Source organism: Mobula hypostoma, chromosome 2 (assembly GCF_963921235.1).
Source record: "Mobula hypostoma chromosome 2, sMobHyp1.1, whole genome shotgun sequence".
Lineage (NCBI taxonomy): Eukaryota > Metazoa > Chordata > Chondrichthyes > Myliobatiformes > Myliobatidae > Mobula > Mobula hypostoma.
Window position 1 is genome coordinate 207920817 of NC_086098.1, and position 19971 is coordinate 207940787.

Sequence of the window (19971 nt, forward strand, 5' to 3'; positions counted from 1 at the left end):
TTAAATAAGAGGAAAAGATTGCTAGTATGGAGAACACAAACAAATCTTCTAGTAAAAATATAAAGGCAATTGGTATATACTGACTTACCATCATCAACAGCATGAATAATAACTCTGTAAATACTTCCATTAACATAAGGAGACTCACGATCCATTTCATGTAAAGCTCTAACAACACCAGTCTTTTCATTTATCGTAACCCAATCTTCTGGATCGTATGCCTTAGTGAACCTTTTAAACAAACATCATAAGTTTGTTCTTCAATACTACAGAAAATTATAACTGCATACAAAATGATACAAATATCCCATTTCCTACAGTGTCATTTTAAGCAACTCCCATTTGATCTCCAATAATATTCGTAATAGATTTGGAAGATTGTCTGGGTTGATGAAATGAAGAACTAAAACATGTGTTTTCATACTCAGCCAACAAGAAATGTGGCAAATATTTATCACTTCAAATTTTTGAGCAGGAAAGGTGAATAAAATTTGCTCTTGCTTCTGAGATATATTCAGCGGTTTTATGGCCTTGCCAATTACATCATGCTCCAAGATTTTCTCATGCACTACAGACATGCAACATTTTTGTATGTACAAATATTTCAAATTGTTAAGCTCAAAAGTGAAGTAATCTCATTAAGTATTTTGGCCCCGAGACAAGGCATGTGTGATAAGATGTTCAATCAACAAGTTGACTCTCCAAAGTTCCCTAAAACGGCAAAGGGAAGTTGTGGGATAATGGTGACTAGGGAATTGAGGTAATATACCTGATGAGTTTTTGACAAGCATCACAGACAGAAGGGGGCAGTTTAGTTTTCTCTATACCTCTGTCTATAAACTGGAGATCCAATAACTCATAGCAGTCTCTCTCCCTGCACGATGGAAATGTTGAAGAGCATTCAATAGATCATCACAAATTTGGATGTTCACTCTGCTGAATTATGCCAGGAGTGCCCCAGGAGGATACATCCAATAGAAGCTTCACTTCGCACCCAGTACTCTAACCTTACAGATATTATATCCCTCAATGGCATGGCTTTCATTGTACATATGTTGCACCTGTCTTACAGCTTGTTCTTGTTGCCCATCAGATAGTCAATAAGGCCCAAGTACAGCCGGCACAACATTGCCATAGAAAGAAGCCATTTTGCCTGGCTCCAGGAAACTAGGCACTGACTTATTACCTTTCATTGGCCAAGTGGAATCTGTTTTTTGTCAAGAAGGACAAAAGTTGACAGTCAGCACACACAGCAACAACAAATGTCCAAAAAAATATTTCCAATCAGGATAGTGAGTGGATTGGAGGGAAACCTGTAGGTGATGGTGCTCCGACACTCCCCTTTCCCTCCCTTGTGGTAGAGTTTATGGGTTTTGAGGTGATTTCAGAGTGGCCTGGCCAAGTAATCACATTGCACATTGTAGAAGGCACTCATTGCAATCACCACTTGCTGATAATGGAGCAAATGTATGTTTAAAATGGTTAATCCTGGCTGACGTGGAACATAGAGGTGCTGCACTGGCTAACAGAGTGTATCACGTTGTGTCTTATAGATGGTGGAAAGGACTTTAAGGTCACATTCCATAGGATACCCCTCCTCTGATCTGCACATAGAGCCAATATATTTATGTAGCTGGTCAGGTTGAGCTTCTGATCACTGATAATTCCCAGGACTTCAGTAGAAAGCCTACTGCGCAATCAACTGTAACAGAAGTTGATTTGCAGAGAAGCCTTGAAATCAGCAAATTGCCCTCTAGCACTTTACACAATCCAGATTCCAGCAACTTGAAACAATACTGGAGATGAAGAACTGTAGCAAAGGCCAGACATAAACTGTCAGTAACTAACCTGTAATTAGCTAATCATCCTTCTAATTAAGGGTGTGACATTCGTAATTTGCTGCTGAATAATTGCTTAGTTATGCAAGTTTAAGATTGAACTCCAAACAGACAATTTTGGAACCTATCAGATTTGTACAAAATTTACCCTGACCTTTCTACTGCATATTTCCAGGAAATAATTTAGCTTCTGTTGCTATTTATCCTATAATTATGGATAAACAGTGGATGCCTTTACGAATTCCTAAGGGTCACCTTAGCACTATTATACAAAGAACATCACCATGCCTTAAATCTTATCAATGACATCTACATACTTTCCCCAACAATTTGACCTTGTTTATCACATACAGTATATTCCTTCAAATGATTACAAATCTTTAATTTCCTTCTTCCCAGCATGGTAAAACTTCTGTGGGTTCAACTCAGCAGAGGTAGAGACAGGATATTCAGAAGTTAACTGCTGAGATGCTAGTGTCCCTGTTTGTATTTGGGCCTCATGAGGGCTATATAATGGATTCTTCACCAGATTCATGCAAGGACAGACACTGAGACATGAGACAACGTGTAGAGTACTACAGGGAGAAACAATATGCTGGAAGTAATTTGTGATTCACCACGACAATTGACTCATAGTTATCTTAAGAAACATCCACACTCCTCAATAGCAATGATGTGGAGAACACATGACTGCAATTGAACAGGATGATTGACAGACAAGGCTAAATATCTTCCATTTTAAGTGGTGCATATAGTTTGCAGATGGTTGAAGAAATGACTATACTTGTTTGACGGCATATTGGATAGTCTATGTAGGGACAACGACATCACTGCAAACACACGCCACATATATTATAAATAGACTCCCCCAAACTCATCGGGAGCAGTTGCCACATCAGCTGGTGCCTCACACTTTCTCTACTACAGTTCCACAGGTTTGCAGTGGTCCCGGTACAGCACCCAGCCCCAGATGAGCACAGCTTGCAATGCTGGCTTCCTCAAGATTTCACTGCTTGTTGTCTATCTGTGCCACTTTCTACGATTCAGTTATGGTATGTTAGTTGTTAGGGGAAACCAAAGTAGTTCATTAAAGCAACATACATCAAAGTTGCTGGTGAACGCAGCAGGCCAAGCAGCATCTATAGGAAGAGGCGCAGTCGACGTTTCAGGCCGAGACCCTTCGTCAGGACCCTTCGTCTAGTCCTGACGAAGGGTCTCGGCCTGAAACGTCGACTGCGCCTCTTCCTATAGATGCTGCTTGGCCTGCTGCGTTCACCAGCAACTTTGATGTATGTTGCTTGAATTTCCAGCATCTGCAGAATTCCTGTTGTTTGCGTTTTAGTTCATTAAAGGGCAGGTGACATTTATAGTTTTTATAGATATTTTAAATTATGTACTGCAGTGTCCTGTTGTCGCAAAACAATAGATATCACAACATTACCAGTGATCTTCAACCTGATTCCAATTCTGACAAGTCTGTTGCTTTAGGCTTGGAAAAGCAAGGTGATTGGGATGAATAGTCTATCAGAAAATAGATCAATATGTTACTGTATTCAGCTTCCCTACCTCACTGATGTCACTCAGAGGGCTTTGGGATTAAGCCACTGAGCCAGGCACCACATTTGCTACTGAAATTACTGTCATTCTCCAGCTAGAATGCTTCACCAATTGATCTCTTCTCGCTATCAGCAAATTGAGAGCCCTGACAATTTCCCCTGCAATGGATTAGGCAGTCTTCGATGATTATGGAAGTAACATTGAAAAGCTGGACTCCATTTTGTTTATTCCTTCAGTTCAAAAGTCATGCAACTGGATGGTTAGAGAACCTTTTTAATTACTGGAGAAGATACACAAGCATTTATACAGTATTATTCTTCATTTCAGAACAATTCAAAAATACTTTCAAAACAATAAGACACCATTAAAGTGTAAGGTCAGAAACTTGCCTGCTAAGTTCCTTTAGCATTTTGTGTGTGTTGCTCTGGATTTCCTGCATCTGCAGAATCGCTTGCGTTTATGATGATCTAATTCCCATGTTTGATCATGGAGACCATGAAATACAGAATGATGTCACACAATTGCCACAATTTCAGCTATCATGTTAATCCTTCCTGGAATCATGAGCACTAGCCTTTTTGGAATTACCATAAATTTCCACAAGGTTGTTTGTCTTTTGATGCAGAGAATAATGGCTTGGACTGTATTTCACCAGGTAATTAGATGTGCTTTACTAGTGTATGGTAGTCTTCTGGACCAAAGGTCTGTTGTATAAGTGGAATGGAGCTCAAAAATATTGTTCACAACTGGCTGTTAAAAATCCATTTTACAGTTATGTTAAAGAATAGATATCAGCCTTCATCATGATTGAAAGTTGCCATTAAAAAGATTACATTAACTTAGTTTCAGTCCGGTTTCGCTTGTTTCTCTCCTCCCCCATATCTATTTGCAGTGTTTCCATGGTGAGCTGATCACAACCTGTCACGTGGTAACAATGGCTACAATGGGAAAAATGTTACTCAGTGAAAAATAAATGTTAACTTACGTCTCCATAGAAAGAATGGGCAGAATTAGGATGGGCAACATGTGAGTCATAAGTCAAAAGTAAAATTCAAGGTGCCTATTTTTGCATACATCTCAAGCGTCAATAATAAGAAATATGCTGAATATGGACAGCTTGCCAAACAGGAACCGTGGTTGCAAAGGGAAGTCAAAGCTAATGTAAAAGCAAAAGAGAGGGTGTACAGCAAAGGAAAAGTTAGTGATAAGGCAGAGGATTGGGAAGCTTTTAAAAATCTACAGAGAGCAACTAAAAGAATCATTAGGAGGGAAAAGATGAAATTTGAAAGCAAACTAGCAAACAATATTAAAGAGAATAGTAAAAGCTTTTTCAAGTATGTAAAAAAATAAAAGAGAGATGAGAGTGGATATAGGACCACTGAAAAATGAGGTTAGAGAAGGGACAAGGAGATAGCAGATGAACTAAATGAGTATTTTGCATCAGTCTTCACTGTAGAAGACACTAGCAGTGTGCCAGTCATTGAAGGGGGCGAGGGAAGAGAAGTGAGTGCAGTTACTATTACAAAAGAGGAGATGCTCAAAGATCTGAAAGACCTAAGGGTACATAAGTCACATGGGCCAGATGAACTGCACCCGAGGGTTCTGAAAGAGGTAGCAGTAGAGATTGCGGAGGCATTAGTAATGAACTTCCAAAAATCATTGCACTCTGACATTCTGCCAGAGGACTGGAAAATTGCAAATGTCACTCCACCCTTTTAGAAAGGAGGAAGACAGCAGAAAGGAAACTATGGATCAGTTAACCTGACCTCAGTGGTCTCAGTGGTTGGGAAAATATTAGCGTCAATTGTTAAGGATAACATTATGGAATACTTGAGGACACAGGATAAGACAGGACAAAATCAGCATGGTTTCCTTAAGGGAAAATCCTGCCTGACGAACCTGTTGGAATTCTTTGAGGAGATTACGCATAGGATAGATAAAGGGGATGCAGTAGTTGTTGTATATTTGGACTTTCAGAAGGCCTCTGACAAGGTACCAAGTGGCTGTTAACCAAGTTAAAGCCCATGGTATGACAGCAAAGCTACTGACATTTTGAGAGCATTGGCTAATTGGTAAGAGGCAGCAAGTGGGAATAAAAGGATATTTTTCTGGTTGACTGCCAGTGACTAGTGGTGTTCCACAGGGCTCAGTATTGAGACCACTTCTTTTTATGCTGTATATAAAATGATTTAGATGATGGAATAGATGGCTTTGTTTGTCAAATTTGCAGATGATTCAAAGATTGGTGGAGGGGCAGGTAGTGTTGAAGAAACAGATAGGCTGCAGAAGAGACAAATTAGCAGAATGGGCAAGAGAGTGGCAAATGAAATGCCATGTTGGAGAATGCATGATCATGCACTTTGGTAGAAGCAATAAATGTGCAGACTATTTTCTAAATGGGGAGAAAATCCAAGAATCTGAGATGTAAAGGGACTTGGGAGTCCTTGGGCAGAACACCCTAAAGGTTAACTTGCATGTGGTGAGGAAAGCAAATGCAATGTTAGCATTAATTTCTATTATACAACAGCAGGGATGTGATATTGAGGCTTTATGAGGCACTGGTAAGGCCTCACCTTGAGTATTGTGAACAGTTTTGGGCTCCTCATCTAAGGAGAGGCCAGATTTAGGAACAGCTTCTTTCCAACTCTGATAAGACTGCTGACTGGATCCCGACCCGGATCTGGGCCATACCCTCCAAATATCCGGACCTGCCTCTCGGTATTTTTGCACAACCTTACTTTCCCTTTTCTGTTTTCTATTTATGATTTATAATTTAAATTTTTAATATTTACTATCGATTTGTACTCCAGGGAGCACGAAGAGCAGAATCAAATATTGCTGTGATGATTGTACGCTCTAGTATCAATTGTTTGGCGACAATAAAGTATAAAGTAAAGTAAAGATGTATTAGCATTGGAATATGACTCAGAGGAGGTTCACAAGGTTGCTTCTGGAATGAAAGGGTTATCATACGAGGAACGTTTGAAAGCTCTGGGGTCTGTACTCATTGGAATTTAGAGAGATGGGTGGGGGTGGATCTCATTGAAACCTTTTGAATGTTGAAAGACCTAGACAGAGTAGATGTGGAAAGGATGTTTCTCATGTTGGGGGAATCTAGGACAAGAGGGCACAGACTCAGCATAGAGGGATGTCCATTTAAAACAGAGATGCGGAGAAATTTCTTTAACCAGAGGGTGGTGAATTTGTGGAATTTATTACCACAGGCAGCTGTGGAAACCAGATCGTTGGTGTATTCAAGGCAGAGCTTGATAGGTTCTTGATGGGACATTCCATCAAAGGTTATGGGGAGAAGCCAAGGAGTGAAGCTGAGGAGGAGAAAAAGGATCAGCCATGATTGAATAGTGGAGCAGACATGATGAATCAAATGGCCTAATTCTGCTCTTATGTCTTATGGAAATAACAAATCAGATGCTGCAATAGATTCTCAAAGGAATGGAGCAGCGCAAATGGGAAAATGTACACCATCTGACCGTAGTGTGGTGTGTAGTGGCAGTCAAGCATACTGCAGATGCAGGCTGAAATTAGGTGGTTTTCAAAGATCAGCGAAGGAAGCAGTTGTGGAGCAAGTGACTGGGAGAGGGAACTGCATTCCCCCCTCCCCACCGTGAGAGATCATTTGAACTGGCGAGGTTTTAAAAATGCAACGGTGAGATATTGTAGATGCTTGAAATCTGAGATAATAAATGGAAAATACTAGAAATACAGAGCAGAAAAATGGAGAGAGAAAAACAGCATTTCAGGTCTGTGACCTCACAACTAATTCAGATGAAAAGTCAATGAACTGAAACAGTCTACTCCAACCTGTATTTCCAGCAGTTTCTGTTCCTCTTTTCAAATTTTCAGTCTTTCACTTTTGTAATTTACAAAATGAAACTGCTCTGAGCAACTGGTAAAATGCCTTCCAAAACGCCACAGATTAGACGTTGCCCTTACGCGCAAATTTTCAAGCTGTTAATTACTATGTGGCCAGCGGGTACACGTGCTTGCCTCCATTATGGATGAAGCCCAGCAAATCTTAGAATTGACAATCAAACAGAAACAAGCTTCAGTTAGTTCAGTAATCTCAGAAACCCCACTCTTCCACTGATCACTGGAGCATCATGAATTCCACCCAAAAAAAGAGGAATTTCGTAATGAAAATCAGTGTTTTCTCATTCTCATAATGAGAAATCTGTGACCTTGTTACTGTTTAGAATGTTGTGATCATGAGTCTTCAGCAAAGAAACATAATGTTGTTAAACAAAAATGTGGCCTAAAGACGCATGGAATCTTTATGCTGAATATGTTCCAGATGTGTACTCGAGCTGAAAGTGCATCTGCTTTATCCAATGTGGCAGGTAACTCTTTCAGCCATATCTACATACGGTCAATGGTTCTTATCCATCATACTTCAGTTTAGGAGGGCACTTGGCATTCAAATACAACCAAATGTACATGCTAATTCCTTTTGAAATGCTATTGCTTTTTCACAGAACTGCGGTTAATATGTTCAGAAGCATATCTTGCAGAGTATCAAAGTAATGAAGGTTTTGCAAAGTAATGAAAGGTTTGCAAAGTTCTGTGTGTTTCTGATTCCGGACTGTAAAACCTATGGCTGCAGTTACTTCAGAGAAAAAGTGACAAACGACAATAGGCAAAATAATTACTTGCCAATGGGGCAAAATATTTTCTTTTTAAAATGTAATTTTGTCATTACATGCTTCAAAATTGAATACCCCTTACCTGATTTTCTCAGGATTAGAGTTATCTGGGTCGGTAGCTTTAAACTTCACCAGGTCATAATCCGGTATTTTATTTTCAAATAGAGTAATTCTCACTTCTGGAGGGTGGATCACAGGTGCATCATTGATATTTTCCACAGTGATATCCACAGAGATACTCTCTGGGGTTGGCATTTGTGCATTAGGCACTTCTGAACAAAAGTAAAAGGGTTCCTCATTTTCAACAGTGATATTCAGCGTTCCTTTTGAATGCTTTTCAAAATCTAAATGCTGTAAATAAAAGATAATTAGTACTTCCAACATGTCAGTCCATGACCTCCTTTTCTGCCACAATGAGGCCACGCACAGGCTTAGAGGAGGAACACCTTATATTCTGTCTGGGTAGCCTCCAACCTGATGGCATGAACATCAATTTCTAAAACTTCTGGAAATTGCTGCCCCTCCCTCCTTCACCATTCCCCATTCCTGTTTCCCTCTCCGACCTACCCATCACCTCCCTCTGGTGCACCTCCCCTTCCCTTTCTTTTATAGTCTCCTACCTTTTCCTATCAGATTACCCCTTCTCCAGCCCATTATCTCTCACACCAATCAACTTCCCAGCTCTTTACTTCGCACCCTCCCCTGCTCCTGGTTTCACCCATCACCCACCTCCTTGTACTTCTTCCTCTGCTCCCCCCTCCTTCTTACTTTGACTTTTCCTCTTTTATTTCCAGTCCCGATGAAGGGTCTCAGCCCAAAATGTCAACAGTTTACAATTTTCCATAAAATATGAAACATTACAGCACCATGCAGGGCCTTCAGCCCATAATGTTGTGATTATCTTTTAACCTACTCTCAGACCAATCTGACGTCCATCCTGCATTGTCCACCATTTTTTTATCTTGTGCATTCCATTTAAGTGGAACATATCAGGACCAGTACATTTTGGCCTAATTAAGCAATTGTCCCAATTAATCTAAGCTTCATAGACAAATTAAAAAGGTATAATGGTTAGTTTGAATGGCTCAGCACAGACTAGATGGGCGAAAAGTCCTGTTTCATTCTGTATTTTTCTATGAATCTATGACGGTATAAAATAGCACAAACTACCATTTAACTGAGCAAAAAAATATGTATTTAAATGAAATACGTAACAATTTAGAACCCTACCAAAACTACTACAGTACTATAAAACTGTGTATTGGTTCCTAATAGTTATCGATGGAGGAATTAATCGAGTGTACACTACCATATACTTTTGATTGACTGTAAATGAACAAACACCTAGCGCAGATAATGGACTGCCTTCAAACAGTACTTTCAATGATAGTATTCTCCAAATCTTCATTTTCATTCCAGATGATTGTCAACACCTGCAAATTCTTCATATTTCCTAACATGTTGAAGGAGTGATGTTGTTTCAATTTCACTGTTTCTGACATCTCCAAGTCTGGATGTTTGAAAATGCAGTGAGCAAATCAGTTCTGAATTCTCGTACTGCTTATTGCTTGCCAATTGTCAGTGACAAAAATCACTACTTTTTGAATACAAACACGCAAGTGCCACTATTTAAAAACTATTCGCTCTAAGCACTGTGTAGTGTCTAACAGTCACATGATGTTCATGTGACAGACACTAGTTAGAAACTGTTAGGCTACAGTCTCCTGCCCCAATTAAGCAGCACAGTGTCCCAAATGAACAAAGGGAATCCCAGCTATTTTCTCTTTTTTTGCACTTTAAGAGTTGTCCCAAATAAGCGGGTGCGCCAATTAACTGATGGCTCAATTAACCAGAATTCATTTTATTTAATTTTGAGTCTTAATTTAAAGCATAGTACACACCTATTGGTTAACCCCTTCATTAAACAACCAGTTCAAAAGACTATTGCGTTAGATTCCTAAATGTTTGCTGTAACTTAAATGTAACTTTTTGTGTCTGAGGCAGATTAAGTTCCCTTTCCAGTGGTTAAACACATTATTTCGGCTGATATTCCAGTTCAGTGTCAAGGGAGCGATACACTGAAGCAGTGTTTTGGATGAGGTATTTCATTGGACATAAAAGAAATCTTAACATTACCAAAAAGCAGACAAACTTAGCCACAACCTGTAACATCAACAATCTCTTTGCCTTCACAGATGCTGCTCAACTCCCTGTGCTCTTCAAACAGTTTGTTTTGCTCCAGTTTCCAACATCTGTGGCAGGAGAATTCTACTTTCTGTTCCATAAAAATCTATATTTTATGAATCAACCAACAACTTAATAGAACATAGAACAGTACCTCACAGGAACAACAACTTAGCTCTCAGAGCTGTGCTGAGCTAATTAAACAAGCAATTAAATGCCTAACTAAACTAGTCCCTTCTGCCTACATAATGTCCATATCCCTCCATTCTCCACATATTCATGTGCCTCTTAAACACCTCTTTCACATTTGCCTCCACTGCCATCCCTGACAGAGCACCCCAGGCACTCACCACTCTCTGCGTAAAAAAAATTTGCCCTATACATCTCCTTTGAACTTGCCCCCACCCAATTTAATTGCTTGTCCTCTTATAGTAGAACACAAACATATTTCCAAATATAAAACACATTGCTGTTAGTGAGTTTGGCAAAAAAAAATTAAGATATTAACTTCTAATCCACAGTGACAAATATTGTGTGAAATCAGACTTGATTCAACCTCGAAACGAATGGAGATTTCCTAGATCAGCTTCACTCGGAGAAAGCCAAGAGGCCAGGTACTAAACTGCTAAATAAAGCAAGTTGTTTACCTTGACTAGAGATAGAATGCCGTCATTTGTTTTTGGATCTGTTTCAATCTTGTAATTCCCATTTTCATTCCCTTCTATTATCTTATACTTAGCTCTCCAGGCTGGGGTCTGTGGAACATCATCGTCAGTAACGCTTACTCGGAGTATAACCACATGCTCAGCATTTTCTTTAACTTTACCTAAAAACTGAAGATTTCAATGTACATTTGTAAAAAAAAATCAATATTTACAAGTATCAAAATGAAAATTCTTATAATCAACAACAAACCAATTCAAATTTAAGACTACACGCAATAAGTGATCAGTAGAACATACGAGAATGAGATCTGCATCGGAGAAGGTCATTTGCAGCTTTGAGCCATCTCCAACTTTTAAAAGGATCTTGGCATATCTGCTACCTCAAAACCACTTGCTTGTGTTTCCACATATCCCTTGATTTCTTCAATAACTAAAATCTGTTGTTTCTGTTTTGTATATCCAGACCAATGAGCTATATTACAGATGTGGACTCAACAGAGTCACAGCATAACGATAGTGTGATATTTCTATTTTGTACTTAGTTTTCTTTTATAATTTATCATCAAAGGTATTCTGATCTCTAAATTTCATCCTATTTCAAAATTTCCTTAAAGATTTGTTGAATACGGCTTACCTTTCATGTTGACTTTGCCAAATACTGTTTTTACTTTCCAATTGTCCCACTTCTTGAATCACATTCTCTTGTAACTTCCCTTCAATCTTCCCTGTTGACTCTCTCCTTTCTTTAAATATTGTTAGTACATGTGGGAGTTACTTAGTACCATAAGATATAGAGGTCGCCGGTGGCAAGGAGTCCACAAGTTCACCACTCTCTGGCTAAAGAGATTCCTCTTCACCTCTGTTCTAAAAGGACACCCCTCTATTCTGAGGCTGTATCCTCCAGTCTTAGACTCCCCCACCAAAGGAAACAACCTCCCCACATCCACTCTATTGAGGCCTTTCAACATTTGATAGGTTTCAACGGGGTCACCCCTCATTCTTCGGAATTCCAGGGAGCCTTTCAATCCCAGAATCATTTTTGTGAACTTTGAATCTTCTCTAATGTCAGCACATACATTCTTAGATGAGGGGCTCAAAACTGCTTACAATACTCCAAGTGAGGACTCACCAGTGTTTTATAAAATTGCAGCATTACATCCTTGCCTTTTTATTCTAGTTGTCTTGAAATGAATGCTAACATTGCATTTGCTTTCCTCACCATTGACTCAACCTGCAAATTAACCTTTAAGAAGTCCTGCACAAGGACTCCCAAGTCCCTTTGCACTGCAGATTTTTGAATTTTCTCTCCATTTAGAAAATAGACTACCCTTTTATTTCTTCTACCAAAGTGCATGACCATACACTTCCCAACACTGTATTTCATCTGCCACCTTATTACCCATTAAGTCCTGCTGTAGCTCTCTACATCCTCAAAGCTATGTAACCCTCCATCTCTCTTCATATTGTCTGCAAACTTTGCCACAAAGCCATCAATTCTGTATCCAAATCATTGGCACTTAACGCAAAAAGTGGTCCCAACACAGACCCCTGTGGAACACCACTAGTCATCAGCAGACAACCAGTAAAAGATAAAGGCTCCCTTTGCCTCCTGTCAATCAGCCACTGCTTTATCCATTCTAGAATCTGTCCTGTGACACATGGTCTCTTAAGTTGTTAAGCAGCCTCATGTGGGGCACCTTGTCAAAAATTTTCCTTGCTGGCTACGACCTACCATGCGCTTCCAAGTACTCCGAAACCACATCCTTAACAATTGATTCTAACAATTTCCCAACCACTGTGGTCAGACTAACTGGCCCTTAATTTCCTTTCTTCTGTCTCTCTCCCTTCTTGAAGAGTGGAGTGTCATTTGCAATTTTCCATTCCTCTAGAAACATACCAGAATCTAGTGATTCTTGAAATATTATTGCTAATGTCTCCACAATTTCTTCAGCCACCTCCTTCAGAATGTTGTGATGTATACCATCTGTTCCAGGTGACTTAACTACCTTCAGACTTTCCCAAGAACCTTCTCCGTAGTAATGGCCACTTCACAAACTTCTGCCTCCTGACACTCTCAAACTTCCGGCATGCTACTAATGTCTTCCACAGTGAAGGATGATGCAAAATATTCTTTCAGTCCATCTGCCAATTCCTTGTCCCCATTACTATCTCTCCAGCATTGTTTTCCAATGGCTTGATAACCACTCTCACCTCTTTTTTACACTTTATGTACCTAAAGAAACTTTTGGTATACTCTTTAAAATTATTGACACCTTACTGGCTGCTCTAAAAAGCCATCTCATAGGCACTCTAGAAATTCCCTCTCTTGGGATCCAACACCAACCTGATTTTCCCAATCAACCTGCATATTGAAATCCTCCATGACTATTATACCATTGCCTATTTGGCATCCATTTTCCATGTCCCATTGTAATTTGTAGACCACATCCTTAATACTGTTTGGGGTCTGTATATAAGACCCATCGGGGTCGTTTTACTGTGAATAGACGGCGACATTTGGGAAAATGACAACCTTTCCATCTGTCACATTCATAAACACATCCTTCAAACCCTGGGATCCAGATTGTCCGGTTCTTGGGAAGTATTACCTTTCATTTTGATTAATCTATCTGATATTGCTAATTTCTTTTCCTTATTTATTGTACACTATTAGTCCTGTACCATTTCAGAAAGGGTTTCTGTGACGTATTCACAATGGTATAAACAAAATATTTAATTTTGGTGCCTTATTCCTTAAAATAATTTCTCTTGGCTCTGTGTATGGAGGACATAATTGAAGTTTTGCTAATCTTTTCCTTTACACAACTTATTCTTTTGTCACTTTCCAGCATGTTCCTTTACACAACTTTTTCTTTTGTCACTTTCCAGCATGTTCTTTTTTCTTTCTTTTTTCAATCTTTTTACTGATTTTTTAAAAAAAGTGTGCATACAAACAGGAGGAGAATATCTCTGACCATATGTCAATAACAGTACATTCAGAAGGTAAAATACACTATATCAGAATCACACATAATATTGATCTACAAAGTATAAATTTGATATAGAATGTATAATACAGAAAAAAAATGTAATTCATTCTTCTGTTATCAATTTATGAAGAAAAGAAGGACTATTAGAAATTTTTATTTAAAAAAAAACACTATTCTAAACAGAAGGAAAAAAAAAGGACTGGACAATCCATCCTGAGTGAAAAACCAACAAAAGGGAGACTCTCTGATCAAGTCCAAGATTCTGAAAAAATAGCTGGAAGAGAATCAGTACAAAAATCAGATCATATGAAAATATTGGATAAAAGGTCGCCAGATTTCTTCAAATTTAAAGGATGTATCCAGTGTCCGACTTCTTATTTTCTCTAGACTTAAACAGGACATGATAGAGGAAAGCCAATAAAAGGCAGTAGGAGGTTTAGGGTCCTTCCATTTAAGTAAAATAGCTTTCCTAGCCAATAAGGTTGAAAAGGCTATCATCCACTGAGCGGATCCTGCTTCCAATGGAATAATCCCAAAAAACTCATATTCTAGGCAGCTTATATTCTAGGATGCTGCCTGATGCTGCGTTCACCAGCAACTTTGATGCGTGTTGCTTGAATTTCCAGCATCTGCAGAATTCCTCGTGTTTAAGCTCATATTCTAATTTCCTTTCCGTATCATTGTCTTGGTCCTCGTTGGCTGAATTCTAAAATTTTCACAATCCTCAGACTTAATGTCTCTGTGGCAACACTATGAGACTTCTCCTTTAATCTCATACCATCTTTAAATTCACTTGACTCATTTGTCATAGGGCAAACTATGTATTGTAAACATTGTACTTGTTACCTGTTAGACATTGCTTGTTTATAGTCATATGTACTGATGTGGTGTCACTATCTATCATAGCCAATTCACACCTCATGTATTCATTATTTGAATTACTCATATTTATACATCAGGATTCTCATTAAAAAAATACATATTTTAGTTGTTTAGATAAAATGCCAATCTATTCTTATCTCAATTTCTTAAAAAGGAATCTTTAACTAACCTGTTATCATTATGATAAAATATATCTAAAATTGTGTGTTCCTTTGCTGGTTCCTCAACACCCTGATCTAAAAAAAAATAAGCATTCAATCACCCTGGTCACTACTAACTTGGTCTGCTCAGTATATGAGTAGATTAAGGTCCTCTGCGATTAAGTATTAATGTTAAAGGAAAAAAATGTAAGTAAAAGCAGCAGATATCTGAAAAAGCAGACATGACTATTTTGTTTCTCATTATGTTTTCTCAAGATGTGCATCATACCTCGATAAACCTGGCTGGAGAAGACACATTTACCATCCCCCAGCAAAAAGGCAGAAATGATTCCTCTCATTCAACCTTTCCGTCAGGGTCAATGCATGGTAGAATCTCAGAGAGTTACACTAAATGTTCCATAATGAATGCAGTTGCCCAATAAGAAAGAACATTTTTGTAGTATTGTCTAAAACCAACACAAAAGTGACAACTGTAACATTAATCTCACCACAGCTGCTCCCTGACTTTCTGTGATCATAGAAACTTTGAAACACAATGGTTCACCCTTTTATGGGACCCAACTAACCTCTGCTGCAAGTTGAGTGAAATTCATGAAACAGTTTTAGGGAGAAAACTACTAATATAATAGATATATTTTTGTTTAACATATTTACTTACTACATATACTGTAAATATTAAGAAAATATTTACCGTAAGTATGTAGTAAAGTGACCATTTAGTTTTAGTCTTTTTTTCTAATGCATTTGGGCTGTTCTCTTCATTTGGTCTAACAAGACTTAATTGTAATAAGAAAAGTGACTTGCAAAGCATCATACTCTAATTTGAAAATTCTGAATAATGTAGTGTATTTTGAAATATGCCACATTCAAAATCAAACGAAAAAAGATCAATTCTTTTTAAAGCAGTTCAGTTGCAATGTAAAGGCATTTTTGATTTGAACCATTTATGCTTTATACATGTAGAGTATAATTTGTACTGAGATGCTTTTTATTTAGATTTGAGCAGCGATGATTATCACCCCAGAAATGTAATTGATTTTTCATCTATGGCATTCAAATAAGGCAGTTATTTTTTCCGAGATCTGAAAAATTACATTCCTTTGCAAGTATGATCATGTACTTTCTGATCCAGTATAGGTAGGTCTTTTAAAAGAAAATCCACACTGAAAAATCAGATTAATGACTTTATCAGTATATTTCAAAAATCACACGTACGTGCTTGAAAGTAAACATGACTTACATTGCCAGTTCTTTTAAAAACTGGGAGATGATCGTTTGCATTCAAAATATTAATCTTCACTGTTGTGCTACTGCTAAGAACAGGATGACCATCGTCCCTTGCCCTCACAGTGAGGGTGTAAGAATTCTTCTTCTAAAAGTAGAAAAATTAAGTTAGAAGAAATACAATGAGAAACATTATAACAATTTTTTTTCGAAGCATGGGCACAGACAAGAGATAAAAAAAAACAAAATTTGGAATTCAATATCAAACCAGAAGATACAAGACATGAACAGCATGTCAGCCAGCCTTAGAAATGATAGGTTAGTGCTTTGGTTGACCTGCTTCATCAGAAGTCATGCATTTTGTGACCACATTCCTGATAGACCGGTCAAAGTTTTGGATGTTGGATGATACAAAACCAAATCATTATGTTCTTGATGTCTGATGATTGAACTTAGACAAAAAAAATGCACATAAAATTTATCCATAAGAATTAAATCTCTGGAAATACTGCACACATTTCCATACTACAGCCTGCTGGTGGCGTAGTGGCATCAATGCCAGGCTTCAGAGTGAAGGATCCTGAGTTCGAATCCAGCCGGCCCCCTTGCACACTTTCCACCTGTGCTGGGTTGGGCGTCAAGCTAGCAACTCGGCCTCATAAAAATAAGAAAGCCTGCTATAAAAAACTCCATCATGACGGCGGCCCGATGACTCCACTCGGAGTTAAGGGCTTTCTTCTTCTTTCCATACTACTCTATATATAACAAGTGTACACTGGGGAATAAATAGATGCTATGAAAATAAACTCTGAGTATTGGATTTTGTGCCAGTGAACTTGCACAAAATAGTTTTTGTCTACCAAATTATTTTAAGCAGGTATCAGGTTATACACTAAGAGCACAACATTGATTTCTGCAGGCAGACTTGACAACTGCAGTCAGGCAAAGTTTCATTGGATTTGAATAAATCAGAACAAAACCTTATTGAAATAATGTAATTTAAAAGGGTCTTTTTCACATGTCCTGCTAATTTTATCATGTTACTAACATGGCGCCAAAAAGAACATTTAAAACTTGACGTACCTTATAATTTAGACATTTTTTTAAACTTATTGCTCCAGTCGAAATATTCATTTGAAAATAATTTGAGAATTTCTGAGTTGTCAAATAGTACGAAATTCGCGAGTTGGGTGTGTTAATCTCATCTGCATCTGTGGCATTAACTCTGAAAAATTCTTCACCTGAATGGGACAAAGGACATTTGATGAAATAGTTATCCTGTGTCAAGTCACATTCCTCAGTATCTGATCTATTACATTCTATAGCATCACAAGAATTTCTTGTAATATATTTTAACGTTGGCATGTTTAACTGAGTTATCTTGAATCTCATTGCAATAGATTTTATTGCTAAAAACAGCTATAGTTAAGTTTCACACCTTAGAGAGTCATAGAGTCAATGGGAAGTACAGCACAGAAATAGGCTTTTCAGACCATCTAGTCCATGCCATAATGATTTAAACTGCCTAATCCCATCGACCTGTGGGACCATAGCCCTCCATACCCCTACCATCTATATACCTATCCAAACTTCACTTAAACATTAAAATCAAGCTCACGTGCTCCTCTTGTGCTGGCAGCTCATTCCACACTCTCATGACCCTCAGAGTGAAAAAATTTCCCCTCATGTTCACCTTAAATATTACACCCTTCACCCTTAACCTTGACCTCTGTTTGAAGTCCTACCCAATCTCAGTGGTAAAAGCCTACTTGCATTTACCCTATCTATACCCTCACAATTTTGTATACTTCAATCAAATCTCCTCTCAATCTTCTACATTCTAAAGAAAAAAATCATAACCTATTCAACCTTTCCTTATAATTCAAGTCCTACAGACCTGGCAATATACTTATAAATTTTCTCTGTACTCTTTCAAAGGTTTAAGGGTTCAAAGGTTCATTTATTATCAAAGTATGTACCCATATACAATCTTGAAATTTGTCTTTTCCAGATAGCCACGAAACAAAGAAAGAACATGAAAGTTGTTCAGAGAGAATGACTTTTTAAACCTTATATACATCTGTCCTGTCCTACACACAACACTCAAAATTAGGCCTCACCAATGTCTTACACAACTTCAACATAACAACTCCATCTCCTGAACTTAATATCTTGATTTATGTAGGCCAATACGGCAAAACCTTTCTTTATAACCTTAGCTACCTGTGATGCTACATTCAAGGAATTATGGACCAGTATTCCCAGATCCTTTTGTTCTACCACTCTCCTCAGTGCTCTACCATTCACTGTATAAGACATCCCCTGGTTGTTTCTATCAAAGTGAAACACTTCACGCATGTTTGCATTAAATTCTATCTGCCTTTTTTCAGCCCATTTTCCATCTGATCCAGATTCCTCTGCAAGCCATGATAGCCTTCTTCACTGTCAACTATACTTTCAATCTTGCTGTCATTCGCAAATTTGCTGATCCAGTTTACCATATAGTCATTCAGATTGTTGATATAGATGACAGACAAAAATGGAGCCAGCACACCACTAATCACAAGCCTCCAGTAAGAGAAGCAACCACCTGCTCTGGTTTCACCGTGAAGCCAATATCTAATCCAATTTACTACCTCATCTTGCATGCTGAGTGTCTGAATCTTTTGACAAAACTCCCATGTGGGACCTTGTCAAATGCCTTGCTAAAATCCATGTAGACAACATCCACTGCTGTCCTTCATCCACATTCCCAGTAACTTCCTCCAAAAAACTCCATTAGATCAGTTAGACACAGCCTAACACACACAAAACTGTGTTTACTATCCTTAATCAGTTCATGTCCACACAAATACATATATATATGATCCTTTAGAATATCTTACAACAATTTTCCCACTATAGACTCACCAGCCTATAATTTCCTAGTTTATATTTAAAGACTTTCTTAAACATTGGTTCCAAGGTTGTCAAGCCAAGGAGTGGTAGTGGGGACAAGCTCCCACTACCTAAAAGTGCTCCTCACGGCATGCGCCTTAAATAGCCTCTGACAACCAAGTCCAGCTCCTGGCCTTCTCGTGTGACTTAGCCTCTAAGCCCGGCGAAACTGTTTCTACTGACAGGAGAAGGGGCAAAGGTGGGTCCTGGTGCCCTAAAACCAGTGCTTCGGATAGATGGAGCTCGTCAGCCTGGGAAGGCAGTCCATCTAAGAGAGGGAGAACTCTGATTTCAAACCTCCGCTGCCTTGTGGCCATACCCACTCATGGGAAAGAATTCAGGAGTAAACCCTGAGGACAAATCCAGAGCTGGAGTCCCTAAAGCAGTCCAATATTGCCTTCAACCTCATTCTGGCAACTCCTCCGATGACGCTGATGCCAAGCTGTATCGGCTCTTGCCCTTCCTTTGGACAACATCGGTGTCATGGAGATGGGAGACTTGCTACATGGGCAACTGCCGGTCTTCCGTACAACCTTGCCCAGGCCTGCACCCTGGAGATTTGACACTAGACTTTCCAGGCGTAAATCCATGGTGTCGCAAGACTAACGGATGCCACCACTGTTCTTAAACATTGGCTATCCTCCAATCATCAGGTACCTCCCTAGCCACCAAGGATGATTTGAATATCTCTACAATTCGTGCAACGGCTTTCCATAGGTCCAAGGGAACACCTTATCAGGCCCTGGGGATTTATTCACCTTAATTTGCCTCGGGACAGCAAACACCTCCTTCTCTGTAATCTGTACAGGGTCCATGAACTGGATGACACAGTGCCTGAATTCTGTAGATCCTGTGTTTGTCTCTTGAGTAAA

General features: G+C 38.7%; 1 protein-coding gene across 2 annotated transcripts in view; it reads right to left on the reverse strand.

The window, feature by feature from the left end:
* LOC134342832 (cadherin-like protein 26) overlaps nucleotides 1-19971 on the reverse strand; it is a 112693-nt gene that overhangs the window by 41429 nt on the left and 51293 nt on the right. For both annotated transcript variants that reach the window (XM_063041444.1, XM_063041445.1), the window contains exons 5-9: nucleotides 17246-17403; nucleotides 16179-16310; nucleotides 10888-11073; nucleotides 8139-8407; nucleotides 89-231 (exon numbers count right to left, since the gene is read on the reverse strand). In XM_063041444.1, coding sequence (XP_062897514.1) covers nucleotides 89-231; nucleotides 8139-8407; nucleotides 10888-11073; nucleotides 16179-16310; nucleotides 17246-17403 — 888 coding nt within the window. The remainder of the gene's footprint in view (nucleotides 1-88; nucleotides 232-8138; nucleotides 8408-10887; nucleotides 11074-16178; nucleotides 16311-17245; nucleotides 17404-19971) is intronic.